Here is a 26,799-nt window from a genome sequence, read left to right as displayed (position 1 = left end):
CTGCTTCTCCCACAACATGCACACAAAAAGAGAATTGGCTGTTCCTCAGTCACTTGTGGGGGCCTCACATAGTCTCTTTAGCATGGGATCTTAGAGAGACACCTCTGGGGTAGAGCCCTGTGTGGTGTTTGCCCAGAAGGGTCTTCCAGGGCAGCTCTCAGTGGGCTGTGATGGAGCTATAAGAGAGACAGTGGGGGCCAGGCTGAGAGGAGGCTGGGAGTGGTGGTGGGGCCTGAGAGAGGCTCAGGAGTCACTACAATGCAGCAGAGCCACAGGAGGGCCCTGGGTCTCCACTCTGTGCATGAGACCTGTGAAGCAGCTAAGTCCACAATGGGTGGTTGATGTCAGGATAAACGAGGCATGATAGGTGACTTCTTGGTCATGGTACATTCTACACTTTTTTTTTTTTTTTTGAGATGGAGTCTCACTGTGTTGCCCTCGGTAGAGTGCTGTGGCATCATAGCATGGAGCACCCTCAAACTCCTGGGCTTAAGTGATTCTCTTGCCTCAACCTCCCAGTAGCTGGGGGCTATAATATCCTGCCACAATGCCTGGCTGATATTTTGTTGCAGTGGCCCTGGATGGGTTCAAACCCTCCAGCCTCGGTGTATGTGGCTGGCACCATGACCACTGTGCTAACGACGCTGAGCCTACACTTCTTTTATTTTTTTAGACTCTGTCTTACTCTGTCACCCTGCGTAGAGTGCCGTGGTGTCATCAGCTCACAGCAACTTCAAACTCCTGGGCTCAAGTGATCCTCATGTCTCAGCTTTGGGAGTAGCTGGGAGTACAGATATCTGCCACAATGCCTGGATAGTTTTTCCATTTTTAGTAGAGATGGGGTCGCACACTTGGTCAGGCTGGTCAGAGGCAATCCACCCACCTCAGCCTCCCAGAGTGCTAGCATTGCACTTGTACCTTGGCCTATTGTTCTTTTCTTCTGTCTGGCACTTGATTCAGGGACTCCTTCTCATCCATTATTTTACTTTGGTCTTACGACACCCCTGCTGGGAATCAGAGGCCCAGAGGAGGACTATAGTACATACAGGGCCACACGGCATCAGCCAGCTTGTCTCCCCAGGAGTAGGTGGTGGAGGCGATTCTGGTGCCCAGAAGCCATGTGGTCTTCAGCAGACACTTTAACCCCTGGACTGAGTCTCCCTTCTGGCCCTTCCTCACCCACACTGTTGGTGTCTGCACCATCCCCTCTGTCTCCACACTCGTGCGTTTCTTTCCCCTCCCTCCCAGATTCTCACTCCTAAGACTCGAACGATTACTTCCATCTGTCAAAGTGCTGGGAGACTAAAATCTGCTAGATAATGTGTGTGACCTGTGGCTCCTGGTTCATGGAAATGATCAGGCACTCTGGCCGTTGTGATTGTCATCCCATGATGCCTACCACCTGTCAAATTCAGGGGAGGAACAACATCTGACAGCATTCAAATCCAGCTGCAGTTGGATGTCACCCTGGTGTCCCTACTGTGGCCCCCACCACCATCCCTAGGAAAGCCCAATCTCTAGTCCAAGGAGTAAGCACTCTTCTATGAATTGCAAGGTTTTTATTGCTGGAATCCTCTCGTTAGACAGCTGGGTATGGCGGGTTGCTAAGACTATTTAGTGGTCAGGCCTGTGGCTCCCTCGGGTCTTCTGACAAAGACAGCTCTCTTAACAAAAATTGCTTGAGTATATTTTGTCCTACAAAGAGAAGATCAGGAAAGTTGGTGAGGCTTCAGGGGCAAAAAGAGACATGGAGTTTGCACTGAGCACTCCTCAGACACTTCCTGAGAAGGGGCTTGCAGCCTCATCTGGATTGTGCCTTTTGGATTTGAGCAGGTAAAGGGGGGTTCCTTCCAATCTTCTGCACCATGAGAGTAGCCCACCTTGTGCCTGAGAAGTCTTGGAAAGCTCCTTGCAAAGGAACAAAAAGAAGAGGAGGGGCAGCCAGTGTTGGTGGCTGCTGAGGAGGACCTGGTGAGTCTGGGCACCTGTAAGCCTCCAGGAATGAACTGTTCCCAGTTCCCTTCCTACTTCTGCCCCTTGGACACTTGTGGGTGAAGCAGCAACTTTTCCCCACCAACTCCGGGGGCAACAGAGAGAGGACTCACTTTGACTCTATGAGGGGTGGTCCAGGCCTTGAGAGGACAGGCGGGGAGGCTTTTAGAGATGCCTCCTCTCCTGGCATGTGAGCCACAGGATGGCTCCTTGGGATCCAGGGAATAATAAAGAAATGAATATTTTCTGGGAAGGGGAAATGGAGGAGGGGTCATGAGGGGTGGAATAAAGGAAGGAACAGGTTTTTTTTTTTTTTGGAGACAATCTCATTATGTTGCCCTGGATAGAGTGCCATGGTGTCACAGCTAACAGCAACCTCAAACTCTTGGAATTAAGGGATTCTCTTGCCTGAACCTCCCAGTAGGTGAGACTACAGGGGCCCACCATAACACCTGGCTATTTTGTTGTTGTAGCTGTCATTTCTTTTTAGCAGACCTGGGCCGGCTTCAAACCCGCTAGGTCCGGTGTATGTGGTTGGTGCCCTAGCTGCTGAGCTACATGTGCAGAGCTAAGGAGCCAATATTTGAAGAGGGGATGGGTCCCAATTGTTTTTTTTTGTTTGTTTGTTTTTTTAGAGACAGGGTCTTACTTTATGGCCCTCAGTAGAGTGCCTTGACATCACAGCTCACCACAAACTCCTAGTCCTGGGCTTAGGCGATTCTCTTGCTTAGGCAATTCTCTCCCCTGAGTCTCTCAAATAGCTGGGAAAATAGGCACCCGCCACAATGCCCAGCTACTTTTCTTTTCTTTTTTTTTTTTTTGTAGTGTTTTGGCCAGGGCTGAGTTTATACCTGCCACCACTGGTATATGGGGTCGGCGCCCTACTCCTTTAAGCCACAGGTGCGGCCCCTGCCCTGCTACTTTTTGTTACGGTTTGGCTGGGGCTGCGTTTGAACACGCCACCTTCAGTATATGCGGCGGGCGCCCTACCCTCTGAGACACAGGCACCACCCGAATACAGTTCTAATGGTTGAATAGAGGTCTAGGCTTGATTGCTGGAGTCAGAGAGGTCAAAGCTGAGGAGCTGAATCAGAGGTCAGGTTGTGCTGCGGAGAGGGGAGATGCTGGAGGTTCCCACGTGGCCCCTGCTAAGCTGACCAGCCTTAGCCAGCTGCGGAGCTCAATGGCTGGATGGAATCTCCCTTCCTGGCCCTTCCCCACCTACACTGTTGTCTGCTGGATTCCCTGTATCTACTGGTTCATGTGTTTCTTTTCCCTCCCAGATTCCCAGGGAAGGGCCGTGGTGGGGAGGAGGATGAGACCTGGGCTGAGCAGAGCCCCTGGCCGGCACTGGGGTGCAGACACACCCGGTGGTACTCACCAGCCCAGACTGGACATTATCCTTATCCTCTTCTGTCAGTTTATTGTCGGAACACATCTTCAGTTGCTTAGCATTTTCCAATACTGCAGAGGATTTTACAAAATTTTTCGCATAATTGAGAAATTCATCAGTGTTTCCCTTCAGGAAGAGGTTAGCATGCTTCTCCACAGCTGGGCATATGTCACAATCTAGAACACAAAGACAGACTGACTCACCCTGGAAAGATGTCCATCAGAACCCAGCCATCCTTCCCCTCCCAGCCTGCTCAGGATGCCCCAGGGAAACCATGTCCCCAGGCACCCACTTGCGCCTGAGAGCAGGAGCGAGGCTGCGCAGAGCAGCAGGAAAGCAGTAGCCAGCTTCATGGTGCGGGCGGCAGGTACTCCCTCCTCACCCTGGGGCCCTTTATACTGTCCTGGGTCCCCCAGTGGGGCAGGGAGGGGCCTGTGTCCAGGACTTCTTGTTCTAGGAGGCACCTCCAGGCCCCACCTAGGCCATAACCCTAACTGCCTGAGGCTGTTAAGGGAGAATTTGTGTTGGCAGGAAGAGGGTAAGTCCTGAGTCAACAGAGGGGTTGGCTCATTCTCTCTCCCTCTCCCAGGGCTTTTTCTGAGGATCAGGTGACATGGGAAGCCAAAGGGAAGAACCAACGGACAACTTGACTGGAGAAATGGACAGAGGGCTCCCAAATCAGGCCTCCTGAGTGATGGCCCATGTGAGCTTGTCACATATGGATGTGACCTTGAAGATAGTCTGGTGAGGACTTTATGGATTTTTCAGGAAACTTAGGGCTTTTGCTAAGGGTCTCACTTAGGAAGCTTTAGGAAGCGTCAAGGGTAGGCCACATGATCAGGCCCCTGGTGGGTCTGTGTCCCAAATCTGCCACATGGCCTCCTGTGAGCCAGCCTGTTTGTTTCTGGAGTCTGGATTTGGCTCCTGTGCTTACTGGGTCTGCAGCTGTACCTGTCTTTTAACTGAGTCCTGCCACCTGGGCTGGGAGGGCACCTCAAATGGGAAGGGAATTTATGATCTCCCCCACCTACTTCTCTTTTTGAGTTCCATGATGGCCAAGGCCATAAAAAAACAAGGAAAGACTAAGAAACTGTCACAGAGCAGAGGACATGGTGAACACCAGGCAGCTGTAGCTCAGTGCTGGTGCCTCTTGGCCTAGAGCAGTGACGACTGTGAACCCTGTTTGGTGGAGGGTTCTAACCAGTACCAAAAAGTGTCCATCTTCCTTTTGTCTCTGTGGTACCAGCAAACCTTACTCTATCACTGTGAATTCAAGAGAATGGAGTTCACAACACCATCTGTCCAGAGCAAAAGCCAAGCATCTTTCTGCAGCCCACTGCCGTGTGTGATGTGCTGGTCCCATGTCTCAGCCCCGAGGCCTTTCTGAGCTCACCCCAACATCCTCCCTTCCCTCCTTGGCTTCCTTCCTTCCTTTTATTTTGCAGTTGTCATTTTTGTTTCTCATCTGGTTGGGGCAAGGATCGAACAGCCATCCTTGGTGTATGTTGCTGGTACCCTACCCAGTGAGCTACAGGCACCACCCTACTGGCTTCCTTTCTGTTTCAGGCCAAGCCTGCTCCTGTAGCAGGGCCTTTGTGTGTGCTGTGTCTGGTGCCTGAGATGCTCCTTCTCCAACTGGCTGTGAGATCCACACGCCCCAATTCCTCAGGGACTCCCCCTCATTCTCTTCAAATATCACCTTATGGACGAGAGGCAGTGAAGTGGCTCATGCCTGTAAGCCCAACACTCTGGGAGGCCGAGGCAGGTGGATCCCTTGAGCTCAGGAGTTCAAGATTAGCCTGAGCAAGAGTGAGACCCATCTCTACTAGAAATAGAACAACTAGTGGGCATTGTGGCGGCACTTGTAGTCCCAGCTGCTCAGGAGGCTGAGGCAGGAGGATCACTTGAGCCCAGCAGTTTGAGGTTTCTATGAGCTATGGTGACTCCACAGCATGTACCCAGGGCAACTGAGACTCTGTCTCAAACAAACACAAAACGAAAATCATCTTCTGAGAGAGACTGATCTAAATTCTTGACCCCTTACAATAAAAGGCCTTCCCCATCTCCTACACAGCGTCCTCTGTCCTCCCTCCCCTTCCTCCACACCACTTCCCGTCATGTGTGGATGGTCTCTCCCTCTTACTCTTGCTTCAGCCTCCAGAGTAGCTGTGACTACAGGCGCCCACCACAAAGCCCAGCTAGTTTTTCCATTTTTAGTAGAGATGGGGTCTTGCTCTTGCCCAGGGTGGTCTCAAACTGCGGTCTGGCTCCCTCGTAGGTGTGTATGCTGAGGTCTAGGACAGTAAAGGCCTTGCTGCTCCTGCTGCTGTGTCTCCAGAAATAGGACAGGGAACCCCACAGTGAGTGTTCCATAAATGTGAGATAAATTGAAGGGATAGCCAAATTCTCTGGAGTCTATAAAGAAGAAAAAGTATACATATAGGCTCAGTGCCTGTAGCTCAAGCGGCTAAGGTGCCAGCCACATACACCAGAGCTGGTGTCTTGGAATCCAGCCACGGCCTTTCACACAGCAATGACAAGTGCAAACAAAAAATAGCCGGGCGTTGTGGCAGGCACTTGCACTCCCACTTACTTGGGAGGCTGAAGCAAGAGAATCGCTTAAGCCCAAGGATTGGAGGTTGCTGAGAGCTGTGATGCCAGAGCACTCTACCGAGGGTGACAGCTTGACGCTGTGTTTAAAAAAAAAAAAAAAAAGGCAAAAATCCAATATATACACTTGCACAATAGGTACTTATAAAATTGATTGGTATTCAATAGAGTGGAAGTTGTCAGTGCTTTGTCATGTCAGAATTAAGCAGTTATTTACGTATTTTTTTTTGCTGGAGGCCCTTGCCCGACCTTTACTCTCAGTGACAGAGTAAGGTTTGCTGGTGTCCCAGAGTCAGAGGGAGTACATACATTTTTTGATCTGGACTGGAACCCAGCGTCAAACAGGACTCGCATCCGGTAACTGCTCTTGGCCGAGAGGCTCCAGCACTGAGTGCAGCTGCCAGGTGTCCACCATGCCATCTGCTCTGTGACAGTCTTAGTCTTTCCTTGTATTTTATGGCCTTAGCCATCTTCAGGAGGACAGGCCAGGTGTTGTAGAAAGTACACCAAGCTGAGTCTGTCTGAGTTTTCCTCATAATTTACACTGGGGTTAGGATTTCGGGGAAGACACCACAGAAATTGTCTTTCTCGTCACATGGTATCAGGGTGTGTGCGATATCCATGTCTCATCACTGGTTATCACTTACCCCTTGATTAATATTATCTTTGCCACGCACCAGGGAAGCTGGTGGAATGATCCAGTTGGTGGGAAAGAATGGGAGCATTCCCAGACCCTTTCTGTTCTCCCCTTTCTCTACTCTTTTCTTTGGAAATGTCTAGCCCACTCTTAAGGGGGAAGGGAATGTCTACAGATAGTCTGGGAATTCTTCTGTAAGGAACGTTTGTCTCTTCGTCTCTGCTTGTTTATTCAATCATTTATTTCTATCTCCATCTGGCTGCAGGATGGACTCACATTCAGCCCCCGTTGGTATTCGTGGGGGATGTGGTGCAGGAGGACTGCACAGATAACAACATCCACAGACGCTTAGGCCCTTCCGTCTGCGCGCATGAGCGGCTTTCCCATGTCGCCTGGGCACGTCCTCCCCCTCATTCACATGACATCAAACACAGCACTTTGTGCACAAGAAATTCAAGTTTAGGGTTTTGGAATTTTGAGACAGAGTCTCACTTTGTCACCCTCGATAGAGTTCAGTGGTGTCACAGCTCACAGCAACCTCCTACTCCTGGGCTTAGGCGATTCTCCTTCCTCCTCCTCCCAAGTAGCTGCCCGGCTATTTTTTTGTTGCAGTTTGGCTGAGGCTGGGTTTGAACCCACCACCCTGGGTATATGGGGCAGCACCCTACTCAGTGAGCCACAGGTGCCACCCTAGGGTTTTGGAACTTTGTAGACTTCTGCCCCTCCCCCCCAATACTTTTTTTTCCCCCAAATATTTTCAATCTAAAATTGGTTGAATCCACAGCTGTGGGACACACAGATGCAGAGGGCTAACCATGTATCATTTTACACTCTGGCTTACAATCCAATAATATGCCGTTTATTTTGATGCTCATACTGTCCCAGATTTGACCACCTGGAACTTTTCCGTCTTCCTACTGCTACAAATGGTTTTCCTAGGGTAGAAGATTGAGTTGAGTTCCTGAGAGGCTAAGCAGAGAAAGTGTCACCTCTGGTTGACCTGGAACTCTAGTCTACCGAGCTCTGGCCCACAGTGGCTGGTAGGGATGTGGACACTTTAGGGGGTTCTGCTGATGTTACTGGATGGGCTATGTAGGTCCAGCCCCTTTTGGACTGTCTTTACTGATGGAGAAGTGTAAGACAACCTGGAGAAGGGACAATGCTAGAGCCACAGGAGTCAAGAAGGGGCCAGGGATTAGCTCCCTATAGTGTGATAGGGAAGCTGGTGGCATGATCCAGTTGGTAGGGAAAGGAGAGCATTACCAGACCCTGAGGAAGAAAACAAGTGGCCACAAGTCCTAGCAATTCCCTGGCATAGAGTGACTCAGAACCAAAAGATGGACCCATCTGTCCTTGGGGTCCGATCCAGAGATGGCAGCTGTTAAGATGTTCAAGGGGCCCCTGTCAATTCCAGATCTCCATTCTTATCCCCAGGTCTTTAACTCAGGCAAAGGTCAGTTTTCTAGATGATCTTTTGGCCACCTATAGTAACACAGACTTGTCCTCGACTCCTTGTGTGGCTTTCATTTGTCCATTTGTGGAGAGTACTGCGTTAGAGCCAGGATAGGTGGGGAAGTATGTGGCCAGGAGGCAGAGATGACATTTGTGGCTGGGACAGCACAGTATTTGTCGACCTGAGAATGCTCAGGTCTTTGCTTTTTGGGAACGATACAACCTCTTCTTTCCAAAAGTCAACAGCATTAGGACAACCATCTCTAGGAGGTTTGCTCCTGAGATGGGCCTAAAGGTGTCACATGTTCCTTAGCACAGCCCAAAGGCATTTGGAGCTCCTGGAAGGGGCATGGGCTAGTCTCAGGGAGCCAGCAGTTTATAAGGCAGCAGAAACCCTGCCCTGAGCAGAGCCTTCTAGCAGCCAGCACCATGAAGGGGGCAATGCTTATGCTGGCCTTGCTGGTGACCGGAGAGCTGAGCTTCAAGACGGGTGAGAGTGGGAAGGAGGGAACAGATGGCCTTTCACACCTCGCCGTCCTCTATCTCCCTCTGTCCTTCCAGATCTCAGAGCAGCTTCTAGGGATTTATGGAGCATCTGGGAGATTGTCCCCCCGGGGGCCTTCACAAGACCTGAGTGGAGAAAGCGGTGGGGAGAGAGAGGCCTGCAGGCAGCTGAGCACACAGTGGGGAGAATGAGTGGGGACAGTGGTGTTTATTTGAAAGTCAGAAGCACAGCAGGCTGTTGTGTCTGGTGCAGTGGTCAGGGACAGAGAGGTTGCTAGTTCTGGCCTCTTTCACTGCTCCTTCCTTCTGGGAGTGCCCCCTAGAAAGGGCCGTCTCTGGGACATCAGCAGTCCTGGGAGAGGGCACATCTCTGCAGGAAGTCACCCAGGAGACACTGGGGACATGAAGTACCTCAACCTCTCCGATTCTGGCTGCTTTCTAATGAGGTGTTTTGCTGTTTGTGTTTTTAGCAGAAGCTTGCCCTCTTTTCTATGGAGTCTTTGGTGCACTTGTCACTGGAGACAAGAACCTATTGGACAGCTTCCTCAATAAGCTCAATGCCACTGAACCAGAAGGGGCAGCCTTTGAAAACCTCCTGGAATGCTTCAATGAAGAGGGTATGACAGGCAAGACACTGGATGTGGTCACCATGGTAACTTCCTCTTTATGCCTGCCCTGCCCACTCCACACACAGCACACTGTAATGTGCCACCTACTAACAGAGCAGACAATCATGTGATACACAGCACACATGATCTGCCAACAATCTGCTCCAACCTTCAGGACATATAATATGTGACAATAAGCCACCTGCACATCCACACTGTTCTGCTGCTACACCTGTTCCTCTGACACCAATTAGCTTACACACAGTTGGTAAACAGGGAAAGGATACCCGTGAGACTCCTGTGATTGTTTTCCTAGGGGAGCTAACACAGCAGAAGTAGAATTTCTAACGTTTGTCAGCGAAGAAAGTTGTCAGTTCAGCTCCTGCACAGATGGGAGCCATGTAAGTTCTATCTGACTAATTTTAAAAATGAGGATATGCCCTTGGATTCCCTTCCCAGGAAGAAGGCCCTGGCCTTGTAAGACCTCTGCTTATGGGCTAGTTTCACTTCTGCTGGTGCCGCCCTGATGGCCAGTCTACTGGCTCAGATGGAGTCCCACTTCCATCTCTATTGTCTCAGGCTGCAAAAGCCAGAATTTATCCCTATGATTTTGATGCCTGAGGCAGCTTTTAGTTACATGGCACTGCTCACCAGGATTATCCATTATATTTCCTGATGAACCTTTTTTATTTTTATTTTTTTTCTGAGACTGAGTCTTGCTCTGTTGTTTGGGCCAGAGTGCAGTGGCATCATCATAACTCACTGCAACCTCAAACTCCTGGGTTCAGGGGATCCTCCTGCCTCACCAAGTAGCTAGGATTACAGGTGCCCACCATGACTTGTGGTTAATTTTTCTATTTTTGAAGGGATGGGGTCTCACTCTTACTCAGGCTTGTCTTCAACTCCTGAGCTCAAGTGACCCTCCTGCCTTGCTCTCCCAGAGTGATAGGATTACAGGCATGAGCTACTGCACCCAGCTAAGTTTTTGTATTCTTATAGAGATGGGTCTTGCTATGTAGCTTTGGCTGGTCTTAAATTCCTGGCCTCAAGCAATCTTCCCACTTCAGCCTGGCCACTAATGAGCTTTTTGCTGCTTTTGTTATTTTCTTGTCCCACAGTTTTATAGATTTTGAATAGTCTGTCTCTCACCCTATTTTCCCCAAAGTGCTCTTATTTTGAGTATCTGATTCTGCAAAATGAGAGGTTTTTCAAGTAACAGAATTCCTTATGCTGATCTATGCACACAGGACACATGAAGTTGTTTAGGACATATGTGTACACGTTCTATCCTCCATGCATCTGACAGATGGGTCTTAGGTGCTTCACAGAAAACCAGGCTGAGCCACCTTGCCCCTCATTTGGGCCCCCCCTCCAGAACCTTCTTATCTCCTTCCCTCCCTGGCTGGAGTGGTTGTTCAGCCTCCTTCCTGACATCTGTGCTCGGATAGTTGAGCAGCCATCCTCATCCTGGCTTGACTGACTGCAGCCCCCTGGCAGGGTGGGCCTGTGGTGGTAGAGCTAGATCATGGAGAGGAACTTTTCATTCTTGTGGATGAGGAGTGGGATGCTGCTGTGTGGGGGTTGGGTAGCCCTGCTGTGAGTTTACCTGCCTGTAGCCACCTCTTTCCCCTCTCTCTCCAGCGCTCTGTTGCCTTTAGTCCAGAATGCCTCAGCTTCACAGGAAAAGAGCTAAAGGATGATATCAAAAAAGTACTTCCAAACTGAACCCTTTTTTGAGATGAATCTTTGCCACTCATGGCTGTCGTGAGCACCATCTTCCTGCCCTGCTCTCCATCGAACCTGAAGCTGGAATCCAGACACCTGTCCCCACCTGATGCTGTATTTGTTAGGCTGTCCCTAATAAAAAAACACTTGCAACTCAGCGAGGTGTGCCCCGTGTCTGTGTGTTGTGTGAGGAGCAGAATGTGGCTGAGTGTGCGGAGAGATGACACACATGGCCACTGAGACTGTGGGGAAAGTCCCTGCCACCGGCTAGCTTTGTGATCATGAGCAAGGAAGTTTGTCTTTATGAGGCTGTACAATGTCAAATGAGGACTCAATAACATATGTGTCACCCTAGGCTATACGAGTCTGGCAGAATAAAAATTGTGTGAGCAGCTACAGGCAGGATTTCTCTGGCTCTGGCCTTTCTCATAGTTGCAAGGCTGTAGTCTCTTATATGGCTGATAATTGTTGAGTAACTCAGGAGGTGACTGGGCGGGCTCATCCCAAATCCTCTTGGCCTCCCAATGTCATTCCCTATTTTCTACTTCTTGGCTAGATGTCTCCTGAGGATGCCAACCTTCTGCAGGGATGCTCGGTAACACTGCTGCTCATGAGTTCTGCCATGGGGATCAGGACACCAAGTAGTCTCAGCCTGGGAAGAGGGACTAAAGAAGTCGATGACAGAAACTCACCATTAAGGAATGCCAGTATCATGGAAAGAGCTCAGGCATTGAGGTCTTTTTTATAGCTCGGTGCAGTGGCTCCCACCTATCTCCCAGCACTCTGGGAGGCCGAGGCAGGTGGATCCCTTGAGCTCAGGAGTTTGAGACCAGCCTGAGAAAGAGTGAGATCTGATCTGTAAAACAATGCAGGGTATTGCAGTGGCTGTCTGTAGTCCCAGCTACTTGGGAGGCTGAGGCAAGAGGATCACTTGAGCCCAAGCGTTTGAGGTTGCTGTAAGCTATGATGCCAGAGCACTCTACCAAGTCTGATAACGTGAGACTATGTCTCATAAAAAGAAAAATTTTAGTTTTAGAATGTACCACCTGGGACAACTGCTGTTATCTCTCCTCAGAGTCTATTTCCAAAAGCATCCCATGGGTAACTGCACCATATGATCATCTCAAGAGATACAAAGAAAGCCTTTGACAAAATTCGGCACACTTTCATGATAAAAGCCCTCAACAAACTAGGCATAGAAGGAACATTACTCAAACTTGTCAAAGACATACATGACAAACCCACAACAAACATCATGCTGAATGGGGAAGAGTTGAAAATATTCCCCCCAAGGACTGGAAGAAGACTAATATGCCACTGCCATCTACTTTTTCAATATAGTGCCGGAAGTCCTAGCCGGAGCAATCACGCAAGAAAAATAAATGCAGGGTGTCCAAATCAGGAAGGAGGAGGCCAAACTGTCAGTCTGCAGTGATGACAGAATCTTGTATCTGAAAACCCCCAGACTCCACCACGAGACTCCTGGAATTGATAAATAAATTTACCAAAGCCTTAGATTATAACATCAATGAACATAAATCAGTAGCATTTCTATATACTAGTAACAGTCAAGCTGGTAGCCAAATCAAAGCCTCAATACCATTCACAATAGCTACAAAGAAAATAAAATACCCAGGAATGTACTTAACAAGGAGATGAAAGATCTCTACCTGGAGAACTACAAAACACTTATGAAGGAAATTGCAGAGGATGCAGACGAATGGAAAAACATACATTGCTCAAGGATTGGTAGCATCAACATTGCTACAATGTGCATACTATCCAAAGTGATTGACAGATGCAATGCAAAATACTAGTGTCATATTTCATTGTCATATTTCACATGGCATCACAGCTCACAGCAACCTCCAGCTCTTGGGCTTGGGTGATTCTCTTGCCTCAGCCTCCCGAGCAGCTGGGACTACAGGCACCTGCCACAACACTTGGCTATTTTTTTGTTGTAGTTTGGCTGGGACTTGGTTTGAACCTGCCATCCTCGCTATATGGGGCTGGTGCTGTACTCACTGAACCACAGGCGCTGCCTGATTTTTTAATATTTTCTTTTAGTGATGGGGTGTTGCTATTTTGCCCTGGGTGGTCACAAAACTTTACTTTTATTTAAGCTGCATTATATCTAATCTATATTATGGAGATATTCATCTATGTCACCTATTTTAAAGAATGAAGTACATAATGAGTTTATACTGATACTTCCAATTCAAAGTCAGGAATGAAGCATTATTACTTAATCTCATCTCTTTTGTCTCATATATGTTATCCATCAGGTGTTCTGGTTCACAGGGACACAGAGCAATATAGTATTAGAATTTTTCATAATTACTCATTGAAGAAAATCTGTGTTTTGTCCTGGCACCAAGCGTAAACAGCTCTGGGAATTTTTTGCATGATAGAAGTGTCTTGTTATGTTAATGAGGTGACTCACAGTGGGCCTCTAGGTAGATTGAGAATAGGGCTCTGGAGAGGGAAGAAGGCTGAAGATGTACCTTATCCATATGTGCAGTGATAGAATGCATATGTACATAATGAAACCCCAATAAAAACTGTAGACACTGAGGCTGAGTAGAGCTTTTTAGTTGTTGAACACATTGATCTGCTGGAAGGGTGATATGCATGGACTTTTCAGGTAGGGGACGTGAATGCTCTTATCTCTCTCCTAGACTTATTTGTATCCTCTTTGTATAGCTCTTTCTTTGAGTTTGTGAGTGAATCTGGTGAACCATCAAACATCAGGGAGTCATGAGAGGCCAGAAATTTGTATCTAGTTGGTCAGAAGTATGGGTAGGCTGGGCCTCCACTTGTGACTGCATCTGGAAGGAGGGAAGTCTTGTGGAGAACTTAACCTAGCCCTAACCCAGAGTTATCAACTTGCTCTGGACAGTTAGTGTCTGATATTACAAAAAAAGTCTTTGTTGTTTTTTTGAGACAGAGTCTCACTCTGTCACCCTGGGTAGAGTGCTGAGGTGTCATACCTCACTGCAGTCTTAGACCTTTGAGCTGAAGTTTCCTCTTGCGTCAGCCTCCCAGATAGAGTACAAGCACCCACAAAAACACCCAGCTATTTTTTCTATTTTCAGTGGATATGAGGTCTCATTCTTGCTCAGGCTGGTCTCAAACTCCTGAGCTCAGGTGATCCACCTGCTTTGGTCTCCCAGAATGCCAGTATTACAGGTGGGAGCCACCATGCCAGGCCTGAATATATATTCCATATTTTTTGACAGTCATGATTTTGGATGAGAGGTCAACTGTGTTTCTTATTGACAAGCAGCTCTTTTGTGTACTATACAACATTTTCCTTTCGGTGCTTTCAAATTTCCTGGCTATCTCCTTTTGATACCAGTTGAATCTGTGGCATCATACGTCTGCCTAGTCATAGCCCCCACTCCCCTTGTCTTCTATAGGGTTGACAAAAAATTTTCTCAGCCTCTTCTCAGTGCCTTGTGATGCAAACTGAGGGGCTGGAATGATGTTTTGCACAGACTTTGCTTTAGGGCATTGGAGCAGGGAGTGAGCTATTATGTTGGCAGATGTGGACTAAATTAATGATTTTCTGTGTTGGTAGTGATGGGAGATAGTGTTGGGTTATTTGAAAGAAGGAGGTTGAGCTCCATGCTGAATGGGATGGCTGGTTTTATACAGATGCCAATCTATCCTGGGCTTTCAGCCCGGGAAGCAATAAGCAGCAGGGTGCCTCCCCCTCCACCAGTCCTTCCCACCTGCATTCCAGGATTCCCAGTTCTCTGGGACCCCAAAAGGCTGAACTAGAAAAGGTTAGGCTCCTATCCCATGACCTCTCTGTGTATTGAGGCATAATCTAGATAGATGCCTCCAGCAAAATCCACTCTTTGATAGTGGTTTTCAAAATTTTTTCTGTGTAAGGACCTTGCCATCCTTTTAAGAACAGTAAATATGACTCTGACTTGAACATTTTCTTTCTACAAAGTAACATGTATTTGTTGTGGTACATGTGGGAGATTTAAAGGATCTATTTCTCAGAAAATCCCATCTGTTTTCCTACTGGATGTTGCTTTTGTAAATCATGTGGTCATAAATAATACGGCAGCTAAGTCTTTGTGCCTGACCTTTAGTATTTATTTTGGATCAAGTTCAAGATCAAGGGCTACTGTCTTTTGATGCACACTGCCAGCTTCCCCTGGAGAACATTTCTGCTAAGTGGTATGAATGCCATCTCCCCACACCTCACCCACACAGCTGGTGCTAATTTAATGAAAAGTAGAGTTCCAGCTGGGTGCAGTGGCTCACACCTGTAATCCTAGCTCTGGGAGGCTGAGACAGGTGTATTCCTTTAGCTCAGGATTTCAAGTTCAACACCAGCCTGAGCAATAGCAAGACCCTGTGTCTACTAAAAATAGAAAATATAGATGGGCTTTGGGCAGGTGCCTGTAGTTCCAGGTACTCAAGAGGCTGAGGCAGGATGATCACTTGAGTACATGAGTTGACGTTGCTGTGCATGTGACACCAAGCCTTCTACTCAGGGCATCTGTCTCGAAAAACAATAACATTTTAGACAAATTAAATTTAATTGGGTTTATCTTTCTGTAGTAGCAAAATCAGGGGAGAGATAAGTACAACCTTCAGTTTTGTTCAGCACACGTCCCCAAGCAGCGAAAAGATCTAAAGCTGCATGAGGCCCTAGTAAGTGTTTTTGGTGAGCATGTATATTATATACCAATTTTTTTTTTTTAGACAGAGTTTAACTTTGTCACCCTCAGGAGAGTAATGTGGCATCACAGCTCATAGCAACCTCCAACTCCTGGGCTTAAGTGATTCTCTTGCCTTAGCCTCCCAAGATGCTGGGACTAAAGGTGCCTGCCACAGTGCAGGATATTTTTTGTTGCAGTTTGGCGGGGGCTGCGTTCGAACCCACCACTTTCAGTATATGGGGCCGGTGACCCACATGCTGAGCCACAGACACTGCCCCCAGCTGTTTGTTGTTGTTGTTGTTGTTGCAGTTGTCATTGTTGTTTAGCTGGTCCAGGCTGGATTTGAACCTGCCAGCCTCCTTGTATGTGGCTGGTGCTATAACCACGTGCTATGGGTGCTGAACCGTATCTACCATTTTTTTAATTTTTAAATTAAAAAAAATTTTTTTTGAGATGGAGTCTCACTCTGTCACCCTGGGTAGAGTGCTGCGATGTCATAGCTTACAGCAACCTCAAACTCATGGTCTCAAGCCGCCCTCCTGCCTCAGTCTCCCCAGTAGCTGGGACTACAGGTGCCCACCAGAATGCCCGGCTAATTTGTCTATTTTCTATAGAGGCAGATGTTTGCTAAAGATCATAGAAACCGCACCCACTTTCAGCTAAGCCTGCAGCTGAGCCACATTAAAGGCTGCCATAACTTTGCTCTTAATTGAAAATGTCTCAAGGTCTGCAGGAAGGGATATTCCTTTAAAGACCCTCTGGAGATATCAGAAAACTAATCTAGTGGGAGGCAGGCGCTGAAAACAGAGCATGCTGTGGTCAGGAATTTCCTGGAAGAGTCCTGAGGACTGGTAAATCAAGATAAGGTTACTGTGCAGCTAAGTTAAAGATTACATCTGTTATTTACAGATGAATACTTTATTCTTTGAAGCAAAAAGAGATAAACAAGGCTTGTGACTTTATTGTATTGTAATTTGAAGAATTTTCTGGACCAATTGATGCCAGCTGATCTAAAGTTAGATTATGAATGTGTAGGTGATTATGTGTGTACGTTCAGGATGCTTTATTGTTAGGCAATATAAGTGAGTAAAAAATAAACTGGGGTTGCTGCATGCCTGAGTGAGCTACAGCCCCCTTCTCTTCCAAAACTTTCTGACTGCTAGTTTCATCTCTGTGACTCTGGCCCAATCGATTCATGCAACAATCTGGCATAGTCGGCAGGACAGGTCTTCGCCGTTGGGAAAGCCACTTAAGGTAAGACTAGGCATGGTTAGAACCGGGTGGAATTGCTCTGGGTAGTGAGTATGCAAGATGCCCGTGAATAAGAGAAGGGTCATGGGAAATATCCCGTCAATAGAGGAGCAATATGTCTCACTCTTGAAAAGTTTATTATGGAGCACAGGTTCTTCCATGAAAACTAAGACTTTACAGCAACTATTTTGGATGGTTGCTAAGCACTGTTATTGGTTTACCCCAGATAGAAAAAAACCGTTGAATTTGAAGGTCTGGAAAAATGTAGGAAAAGCACTATGCAGGGCTCTTGAAAGAGGGGACTGTATCGACTCTGAGGTTTGAATAGCTTATAATCTAGTCACTGTGGCTCTACAGCCATTGCAGTCGAGTTCAGACACAGAGTGAAAACCTGAAAACCCAAATTTCCCCCTTTTCCGTACTCAGCTCTGGCTCCTGCTGCCACAAGACAATTACATGTGATGAAATCCCTCTTCCCAGTAGTACTAGTGATGCCTCGGAAACCGAAAGTGACTCTGAAGCCTGTGAGTCGGATCATAAATTACCTGAGGTTCAACATCTTTTACAACATTCCTGTCAACTTATGAATTCTCAGCAGTTGGCAGCTTTAACACAGGGAAAAGATGGTGTGTTTCCAGCTCTGTCTGCCCAACCCAGTGCTGCTGCTGCTGTGCCTAATGCGCCCACTCCCGCTGCTCTGCCACTTCCTCTCACCTTGCAGCCGCATTCTTGAACTCCCCCTGATACTCCTGTGAGAACGGTGGTAAAATTTCCCATTGAGGCTGAAATGTATAATATTTTACATGAAGAAATCACACACCCTCTGCGTGTGTTAAATCCATCATCTACGCTTACACCTTCTACTTTTGCTTTTCCTATTGTAAGGGCACCTAACGATGATGGTGACTTAGAAGTTTCTCATTTTCAGGTCCACATGAAATTTTTAAAACACCTAAAAGATGCTGTTAATGCTTATGGGCCTAATGCCCCGTATGTACAAGGAATTTTGAAAACTTACTTTAGAGATAATTTATTGATTCCTATTGATTGGGACACTCTGGCACAAACTGCTTTGTTGCCAGTTCAGTATTTGCAGTTTAAATCCTAGTGGAGAGAAGAAGCCCATAAACAGGCTCCCTGTAATCGGGCTTTGAATCCACCCTCTTTTGATTTTGACCAATTGACTGGGGAAGGAAGGCATTCAGATCTCCAAGCACAGTGTATTTACACTAATGACTTTTTGGCACAAATAAGAGACATTTGTACCATGGCACGGCATAGGTTAAATGAAAAAATGTGAAATATGCCAGTTTTTTACCAAAGGCCCCAATGAGGCATATATTGAATTTTTGGCCCATCTGCAATCTTCTGTACAACCGTCTGTTAATGGCCTCAAAGCTCAGAACATGCTCTTGCTTTCATTAGCTTATGAGAATGCTAACATTGGTTGCAAAAAAGCGCTAGCAAGTGGAAAAATGCAGGAAAATGTTACTTTAGATCATTACATTAGAGCATGTAGAGATGTTGGTTCAGGAACTTTTAAAGGAAACCTATTGGCTGCAGCTCTTTAAGGTCCAACTACCTCTGTTAAATGTTATAATTGTGGTAAGTCTGGCCATGTCCATAAGGATTGTAGAAAACAAAAGAGCAATACTTCTGCAAAACCTTCTGGTCCTTCAGGCTTATGACGTAGGTGCAAGAAAGGGAAGCATTGGACAAATGAATGTAAATCAATCAAAGATAAGGATGGAAATGTTCTCCTTCCCTTACAGAACCAGGGAACCTCCATCATGGCCCATCATCCTGGGGCCCTCAGACAAACAATAAGGGATCTCTTGCACAACAATTTCCAGTGAGTAACGTCCAAGCCCATGCTCTAATTCAAAACAATTGAGACTTTCAGTGCAAGATTTATTCCATGATACTCACAATAGTGGGGAATTGGATTTACCAATTAATGAAACAGTAACTATTACAGCAAATTTTCTACCTATAACGTTACATACTGGCGTCTATGGCCCTATCCCCCTGGACACAGTAGGATTGCTATTAGTCTGCAGCAGTCTAACATTACAAGGATTACAAATTCATGTTGGAGTAATTGATGCAGACTATAAAGGTCCAATTTAAATTATGGCTTCTGCCACTAAATATATCACATTAGAGGCTGGACAACGTGTTGCTCAATTGTTAATTCTTCCATATCAAAAGGGCAAAGCAGCTCCTATAAAAAGAGAAGGTGGATTTGGCAGCATGGGAAAACAAGTTTTTTGGCATGCTGTGATAAATGACAATCGACCTCAATGTGTTATAACCTTTTCTGATGGCACTGTTCTTAAAGGACTGGTCGACAGTGGAGCTGATGCCTCTATCATTGCTTCTCATATGTGGCCAAAGGTATGGCCTAAACAAAAAATCAAAGCAACTTTTATAGGATTGGGAGCTATGACAAACATTGAACAGAGCTCTCATGTTTTAAATTGTTTGGGGCCTGAAACACAACCTGCTCAGTTTCAGCTGTATGTTGCCCCCATTGCTTTAACTTTATGGGGAAGAGATTTATTACAACAATGGGGTGCTGTGTTATCTATTCCAACTATTTCCCCAAAAGCAAAATAGATGATGTTTAACATGGGTTTTGATTCAACCATAAACACCTCTTCTCTTAAAGCCAAGGTGACAAGACAGACAGGTGATCGTTCAGGTTTAGGATTTCCTATTCTTTCAGAGGATTTTCCGTAGGGACCACTGCACAGCACTTTGTCCTACCTTTACATTGGAAATTGGACAAACCGGTATGGGTTGAGCAGTGGCCCCTCCCTCTGAAAAAATTAGAAGTGCTTCATCTTCTTATTAAAGAACAATTATAACAAAATCACATAGAAACTTCCAATAGTCCTTGGAATTCACCAGTGTTTGTAACCAAGAAAAAGTCCCATAAATGGTGCATGCTGACTGATTTAAGAAAAGTTAATGCTATTATTCAACCTATGGAAACTTTACAACCAGGAATTCCTAATCCATCGTTCATTCCAAAAGACTATCCCATTATAATAGTTGATTTGAAAGATTGTTTTTCAATATACCTTAATAACTTAAAGATGCAGGACATTTTGCATTTACAGTACCATCATCATATAATAGTCAGCCTTTCCATCATCATCAGTGGGAAGTATGGCCTCAAGGAATGCTAAACAGCCCAACTTTATGTCAATTTTTTGTACAACAAACTCTGGACTTAGTCTGAAAAGATTTTCCAGAAGGAATTTGTTCACATTATGTGGATGATATTCTATTCTCCCACCCTTCCTATGCTGAACTACAAAAAATGTATAATAAGGCTTGCTTGTCAATACCTGGTCAATTTTGGCCTTCATATTACCCCAGAGAAAGTGAAAATTCAAGAACCTTGGAATTATTTAGGATATAAGTTATCAGCTCAGCATGTAATTCCACAAAATATCCAAATAAGAAGAGACTCATTAAAAACATTAAATGATTTTTTTTCAGAAATTACTAGGAGATAGAAATTGGGTTAGACTCACATTAGGAATACCTACTTATTCTTTGACACACTTATTCTCTTTATTAGAATTAGATCCTGCCTTACATATTCCAAGTCAACTTACAGAAGAAGCTGAAAAGGCATCGCAATGGTTAGAAAAACATATTCAGAAAGCTCAACTTGATAGGATTATTAATTTTTTGTGTTTCATCTTGTATGTGTTTCCTTCTGAACATTTGCCTACTGGATTATTAGCCTTTATAGAATGGTGTTTTCTTCCACATAAGGCATCAAAAACGATTTAGAGTTATGTTCAAAAAATATCATATAATTTTGAAAGGTTGTTTCAGATTGTGACAACAAATAGGATGAGATCCTGACAAAATTGTTACGCCTTTAACACATCAACAAATAAATAATCTTTATGTTCTATATATGGATTGAAATATAGCACTTTCTTATTTTCTAGGTGAGATTGACAGTCATTATCCACCTGATAAACATTTACGATTTCTAAAACATACTTCTTGGATCTTATCCCGTGTTGTAAAGTTAGAACACGTTCAAGATCCTCCTACTTTCTACACTGATGCCAATAGAATGGGTGTTGCAGGATATTTAGGACCCCATAATTTTAGAACTCAACAATATCCTTATCAGTCTGTTCAAAAGGCTGAATTATTTGTTATTGTATTACTTTAACTGACTTTCTGGTATAGCATTAAACCTGGTAACAGATTCCCAATATTCTACACAGGTTGTATAGAACATAAAAATAGTAACACTCCTTTTAGTGAATCTGAATTAATTATGTTATTTTTCACTTTACAGAAATTAATCCAATCTCATGAACAACCTTTATATATTACCTATATAAGAGCTCATTCCAATCTACCTGGACCCCTCTCAAAAGGTAATGCTACTATTGATCATTTAACTGGATCAGTGCTAATTTAGAATATTCTTTACATCATAATAATGCTCAATCCTTAAAAACTAGACATGGTATTATGTGGCACATAGCAAAAGCCATTGTTCACTGTGGTCCTAATTGTCAACCCCTGGTAATGCCACCTTTACCCTCTGGTGTTAATCCAAGAGCCTTACAACCTAATCAGCTTTGACAAATGGACGTTACTCAAGTTCCTGAATTTGGTCATTTAAAATATGTCATCATTCAATTGATACATATTCTCATTTTCCTTGGGCATCTGCTTTTACTTCAGAACGAGCTGATGCTATAATTTCTTATCTCTTGGAAGCATTTGAAATTATGGGAAAGCCACATTCAATTAAAACTGATAATGGTTCTGCTTATATTTCAAACAAATGCCAGGCCTTTTTTCAATTACATGATATTAAACATATTACTGAACTCTCAGGTAACAGTACTGGTGAAGCTATAATTGAAAGACATAATTGTACATTAAAAAATATGTTATTAAAACAAAAAGGAGGAGGAGAGTATAACAGAACACCTAGAAATAAGCTCCATTCTGCTTTATTTACTCCAAATGTTTTGAACTTGGATACCGAAAACAGCATGCCATCCCTGAAGCATTGGGTAAAAACAATATCAGAACCTCTTAATCAAGCAGTTCTTTACAAAGATGCAAAAACAAACTGTTGGACCCCAGCTGAAGTGTTATGTTGGGGCAGAGGTTATGCTTACATTTCCACAGGCTCTTTGGAATTTTGGGTTCCTGACAAAGCATTAAAACTGAGGGATAGTGCAGAAATGACCATACCCACAGGAAGTGGATCCAAAAGTCCTGAGTGAGTCATTTGCATGAATGTCTTTCCGAGCCCAGAACAAGAGAATCAAGATGATGTTGCCTTGCACCCTAAATACTCCAGAGATGACATGGGGGTAGGTAAAGAAATTCTTTAACCAGGAAAAGGACCTAGTGGCCCACACTAAACAAACTTTGACTACACCAGCTTAATTCCTGGCTATGATGTCACTTCTTACCACTCAGGTAAGTGCTCAATCTTATGAATACTGGACTTACATTCCTAATCCCCCATTACTGAGAGGAGTTACTTGGTTTGAACCAAACATTCCAATTTATGTGAATGAATCTTCCTGGCTCCTTGGACCCTATGACACTCATGGTTCTTTAAAACCAGAGGAGGAAGGAACAATAATTACTAATTATATTACTGGTGTCAGTGCACCTCCTATTTGCTTTAGTAGCCAGCCCCATTGTCTGACTTTTAAATTTCAGGCATGGATCAGCCTTGATCGTGATTATAGTTGTATATCTCCTCAGATAAGCATGAATTTATTATCCAGTCGGTCAATCTATTGCTGGCACACCTTTTCAGGACGTTGCTTTTCCTCCTGAGTCACCTCTTTGTCAAGTGCACGGTTTTTCTTGCATCAGGGAATGGGTGCATTGGACAAAGTGTAAAGGTGAAAGTGCATTTTCAGTAGCTTATACTTCCTATGGAAGCGTCATAGATTGGAGCCCTAGAGGCTTTGTGCACACTCTGCAATCTTCGACACCTTTAAGATGGTGTAAAAATGCTACAACCATATCAGCCACTTCTTCTAGCCATATAAAGTGGGGTAATGGAGGCTTCTCACCTCCTTCACCCGATCTAATAAAATATCCTAAACAAGATCACTTGTTGAAAAAAGGGGCGGCACTCCGTCCTCTCCAAGCATGGACTGGAGGACTATATTATGACCAACAAAAAAAGAAGTATTCTTTAACTTTTAGTAGAAATACAACCCGCCATGTTCAAGCTTGCTTGAGACTGCCTTTTGTATGGCTCGAAGGACCTATCTATTGGAATGAGTCTAGTGGAGAAACCAAATGTTTACAAGCATGTACCATTTTTACTTGTATTAACAGTTCTGTTACGTTTGATGTTTCCAAAGAGCAGTTGTATCTTTTAAGAGCTAGAACAGGTGTTTGGTTGCCAGTGAAGCTTTTCTGTCCATGGGAAGAGTGCCCAGTGCTGTCCATTCTACAGATGATAGCGGAGAAGGTCCTGAAATGAACCAGATGCTTCATCAGAATGTTGATAGCTGTGATCCTGGGAATAATTGCTGTGACTGCTGCTGCTGCCACTGCAGGAGTTGCCCTGATGGAGAGCATTAAGACACAGGACATGGTTGCCAAATGGCACCACAATTCAGAGCAGGTTTGGACTGCTCAGAGGCAAATTGACACTGAAATTCATAATGAATTATCAGACTTGGAATAAGCTGTAGTAATGTTAGGAGATCAATTTTCTAGTTTGCAAAAAGAAATCAAATTTTAATGTGATTGGGATACGACTAGTTTTTTTGTGACCCCTGTGCCTTACAATGTTACTGAATTTCCATGGGAGAAATTTAAAAAACATTTGTTGAATCGTGAGAATTTGATAAATGGTATATATTTTTTAGACACAGATTCTCACTTTGTTGCCCATGGTGGAGCGCTGTGGCATCGCAGGTCACAGCAACCTTCAGCTCTTGGGACTAGGTTGTTCTCTTGCCTGAGCCTCCAGACCAGCTGGGACCACTGGCACCCGCCACAACACCCGGCTATTTTTTTGTTACAGTTTGGCAGGGACTGGGTTTGAACCCACCAGTATATGGGGCCCTCAGTATATGGGGCTGGTGCCCTACTCACTGAGCCACAGGCACCGCCCCAATAAATGATAGCTTATGTTTACAAAAGAAAGTGTACAAAATGTTCCAACATAAAATTGAATGAGTTAATGGAGATTCTAATTTTAAGGAGATATCTGAAGGAATAGGTCAGTTAAATCCTTTACCAAAGTTAAATGCTTAATTTGGAACTTCTGCTGGATTGTTTGCTGTGGTATTTATTATTTGTTTTATTTTGTATTTAGTCTGCAGATGAGTTTGCCAAACCCACCAGGTGAATGAATATCAAGCAGCTGTATTTTCTGTTATTATGCATAATTTGTCCATAAAAGAAAAGGGGGAAATGTAGCTGAGCCACATTAACGGCTGCCATAACTTTGCTCTTAATTGAAACTGTCTCAAAGTCTGCAGGAAGGGATATTTTTTTGAAGACCCCCAGAGATATCAAAAAACTAATCTAGTGGGAGGCAGGCGCTGAAAAAAGAGCATTCTGTGGTCAGGAATTTCCTGGAAGAGACCTGAGGAGTGGTAATCAAGATAAGGTTACTGTGCAGCTAAGTTAAAGATTACATCTGTTCTTTACAGATGAATAATTTATTCTTTGAAACAAAAAGAGATAAATAAGGCTTGTGACTTTTTTGTGACTTTATTGTATTGTAATTTGAAGAATTTTCTGGACCAATTGATACCAGCTGATCTAAAGTTAGATTATGAATGTGTAGGTGATTATGTGTGTACGTGCAGGATGCTTTATTGTTAGGGTATATAAGTGAGTAAAAAATAAACTGGGGTTGCTGCATGCCTGAGTGAGCTACAGCCCCCTTCTCTTCCAAAACATTCTGAATGCTAGTCTCATCTCTGCGAATCTGGCTTGATCAATTCATGCAACATAAGCCCACTGGAGCTGTGGAGGCAGTTCCCCCACTGGCTGATATCTTCCCTTCTCAAACATTTGCATCTTGATTATTTATAAATAAAGCCACTGCCACAATAATCAATTTGGTGGCATTCACGAGCTCTTGCATATGCTGCTTTTCAACTCCTAAGCTCAAAGGATCTACCTGAGTCAGCCTCCCAGAGTGCTAAGATTACAGGTGTGAGCCACTGCGCCCAGCCTGGAGTCCCCCATTCTGAAGCATCTCAGACCCTGGGGAGTTGGAGCCCCAACTGAGACAAAGAGCCAGGTTTTACTCTGGGCAAGCTGATCAGGTTGCCCCTGCTTCTCCCAGAACAAGCCCACAAGAAGAGAAGTGGCTGCTCCTGGGTCACTTCTAGGGGCCTCACCTAAGTTTCTTTAGCACAGGATCTTAGAGAGAGCCCTCTGGGATAGAGCCCTGTGTGGTGTATGCCCAGAAGGGTCTTCTAGGGCAGCTCTCAGTGGGCTTTGGTGGAGCTATAAGAGAGATAGTGGGGGCCAGGCTGAGAGGAGGCTGGGAGGGGTGGTGGGGCCTGAGAGAGGCTCAGGAGTCCCAAGCATGCAGCACAGCCACAGGATGGACCTGTGTCTCTACTCTGTGCATGAGATCCATGAAGCATCTGAATGCACAATGGATAGTTGATGAGGATAAACTGATGCATGATAGGTGACTTCTTGGTCATGGCTACATTCTACACTTTTTTTTTTTTTGAGATAGAGTCTCACTATGTCACTCTTGGTAGAGTGCTGTGGCATCATAGCTCACAGCAACTTCAAAGTCCTGGAATTAAGTGATTCTCCTGCCTCAGCTTCCCAAGTAGCTTTGACTACAGACATCTGCCATGACACCCAGCTAGTATTTCCATTTTTAGTAGAGATGGGGTCTTGCTCTCACTCAGGCTGGTCAGTGGTGTTCCACCCACCTTGGGGTCCCCAGAGTGCTAGCATTATACTTTTACCTTGGCCTTTTGTTATTTTTTTCTGTCTGGCACTTGAGACAGGGACTCCTTCTCATCCTTTATTTTACTTTTGCCTCACCACAGCCCTCGTGGGAATCAGAGGCCGAGAGGAGGACTGTAGTACATACAGTGGCACACCGCATCAGCCAGCTTGTCTCCCCAGCAGTAGGTGGCAGAGGCAATTCTGGTGCCCAGAAACCCCCACATGGTCTTCAGCAGACACTTTAACCCCACTGGACTGAGTCTCCCTTTGTGGTCCTTCCTCATTCACACTGTTGGTGTCTGCACCATCCCCTCTGTCTCCTCACTTCTGCATTTCTTTTCCCTCCCTCCCAGATTCTCACTCCAAAAACTCGAATGATTATTCCCATCTGTCAAGTTGCAGGGAGACTAAAATTTGCTAGATAATGTGTGTGACCTGTGGCTCCTGGTTCATGAAAATGATCAGACACTCTGGCTGTTGTGATTGTCATCCCATGATGCCTACCACCTGTCAAATTCAGTGGAGGAACGACATCTGATAACATTCAAATCCAGTGCATTTGGATGTCACCACGGTGTCTCCACTGTGGCCCCCACCCCCATTCCTGGGAAAGCCCAATTTCTAGTCCAAGAAGTAAGCATTATTCTATGAACTGCAAGGTTTTTATTGCTGGAATCCTGTAGTTAGACACCTGGGTATGGCAGGTTGCTGAGACTATTTAGTGATCAGGCATGTGGCTCCCTTGGGTCTTCTGGCAAGGTCAACTTTCTTAACAAAAATTGCTTGAGTATACTTTGTCCTGCAAAGAGAAGATCAGGAAGCTTGGTGAGGCCTCAGGGGCAAGAGAGACCTGGAGTTTGAACTGAGCACTCCTCAGACACTTCCTGGCAAGGGGCTTGTAGCCTCATCTGTATTGTGCCTTTTGGATTTGAGCAGGTAAAGGGGGTTTCCTTCCAAACTTCTGCACCAGAAGAG

At 45.2% G+C, this 26,799-nt stretch overlaps 1 protein-coding gene across 1 annotated transcript; it reads right to left on the bottom strand.

Moving 5' to 3' along the window:
* Positions 1 to 1,565: 1,565 nt before the first annotated feature.
* LOC128596622 (major allergen I polypeptide chain 1-like) lies at positions 1,566 to 3,738 on the bottom strand. The gene is made up of 3 exons (XM_053606184.1): positions 3,678 to 3,738; positions 3,374 to 3,561; positions 1,566 to 1,695 (listed from the first exon to the last, which is right to left on the bottom strand). The coding sequence occupies exons 1-3, from the start codon at positions 3,736 to 3,738 to the stop codon at positions 1,666 to 1,668; spliced, it is 279 nt and encodes a 92-aa protein (XP_053462159.1). The 3' UTR covers positions 1,566 to 1,665.
* Positions 3,739 to 26,799: the final 23,061 nt, after the last annotated feature.

This window comes from Nycticebus coucang, chromosome 10, assembly GCF_027406575.1.
Source record: "Nycticebus coucang isolate mNycCou1 chromosome 10, mNycCou1.pri, whole genome shotgun sequence".
Classification (NCBI taxonomy): Eukaryota; Metazoa; Chordata; class Mammalia; order Primates; family Lorisidae; genus Nycticebus; species Nycticebus coucang.
The sequence above is the reverse complement of the archived record's forward strand: the minus strand, read 5'-3'. Positions and strand labels throughout refer to the sequence as shown.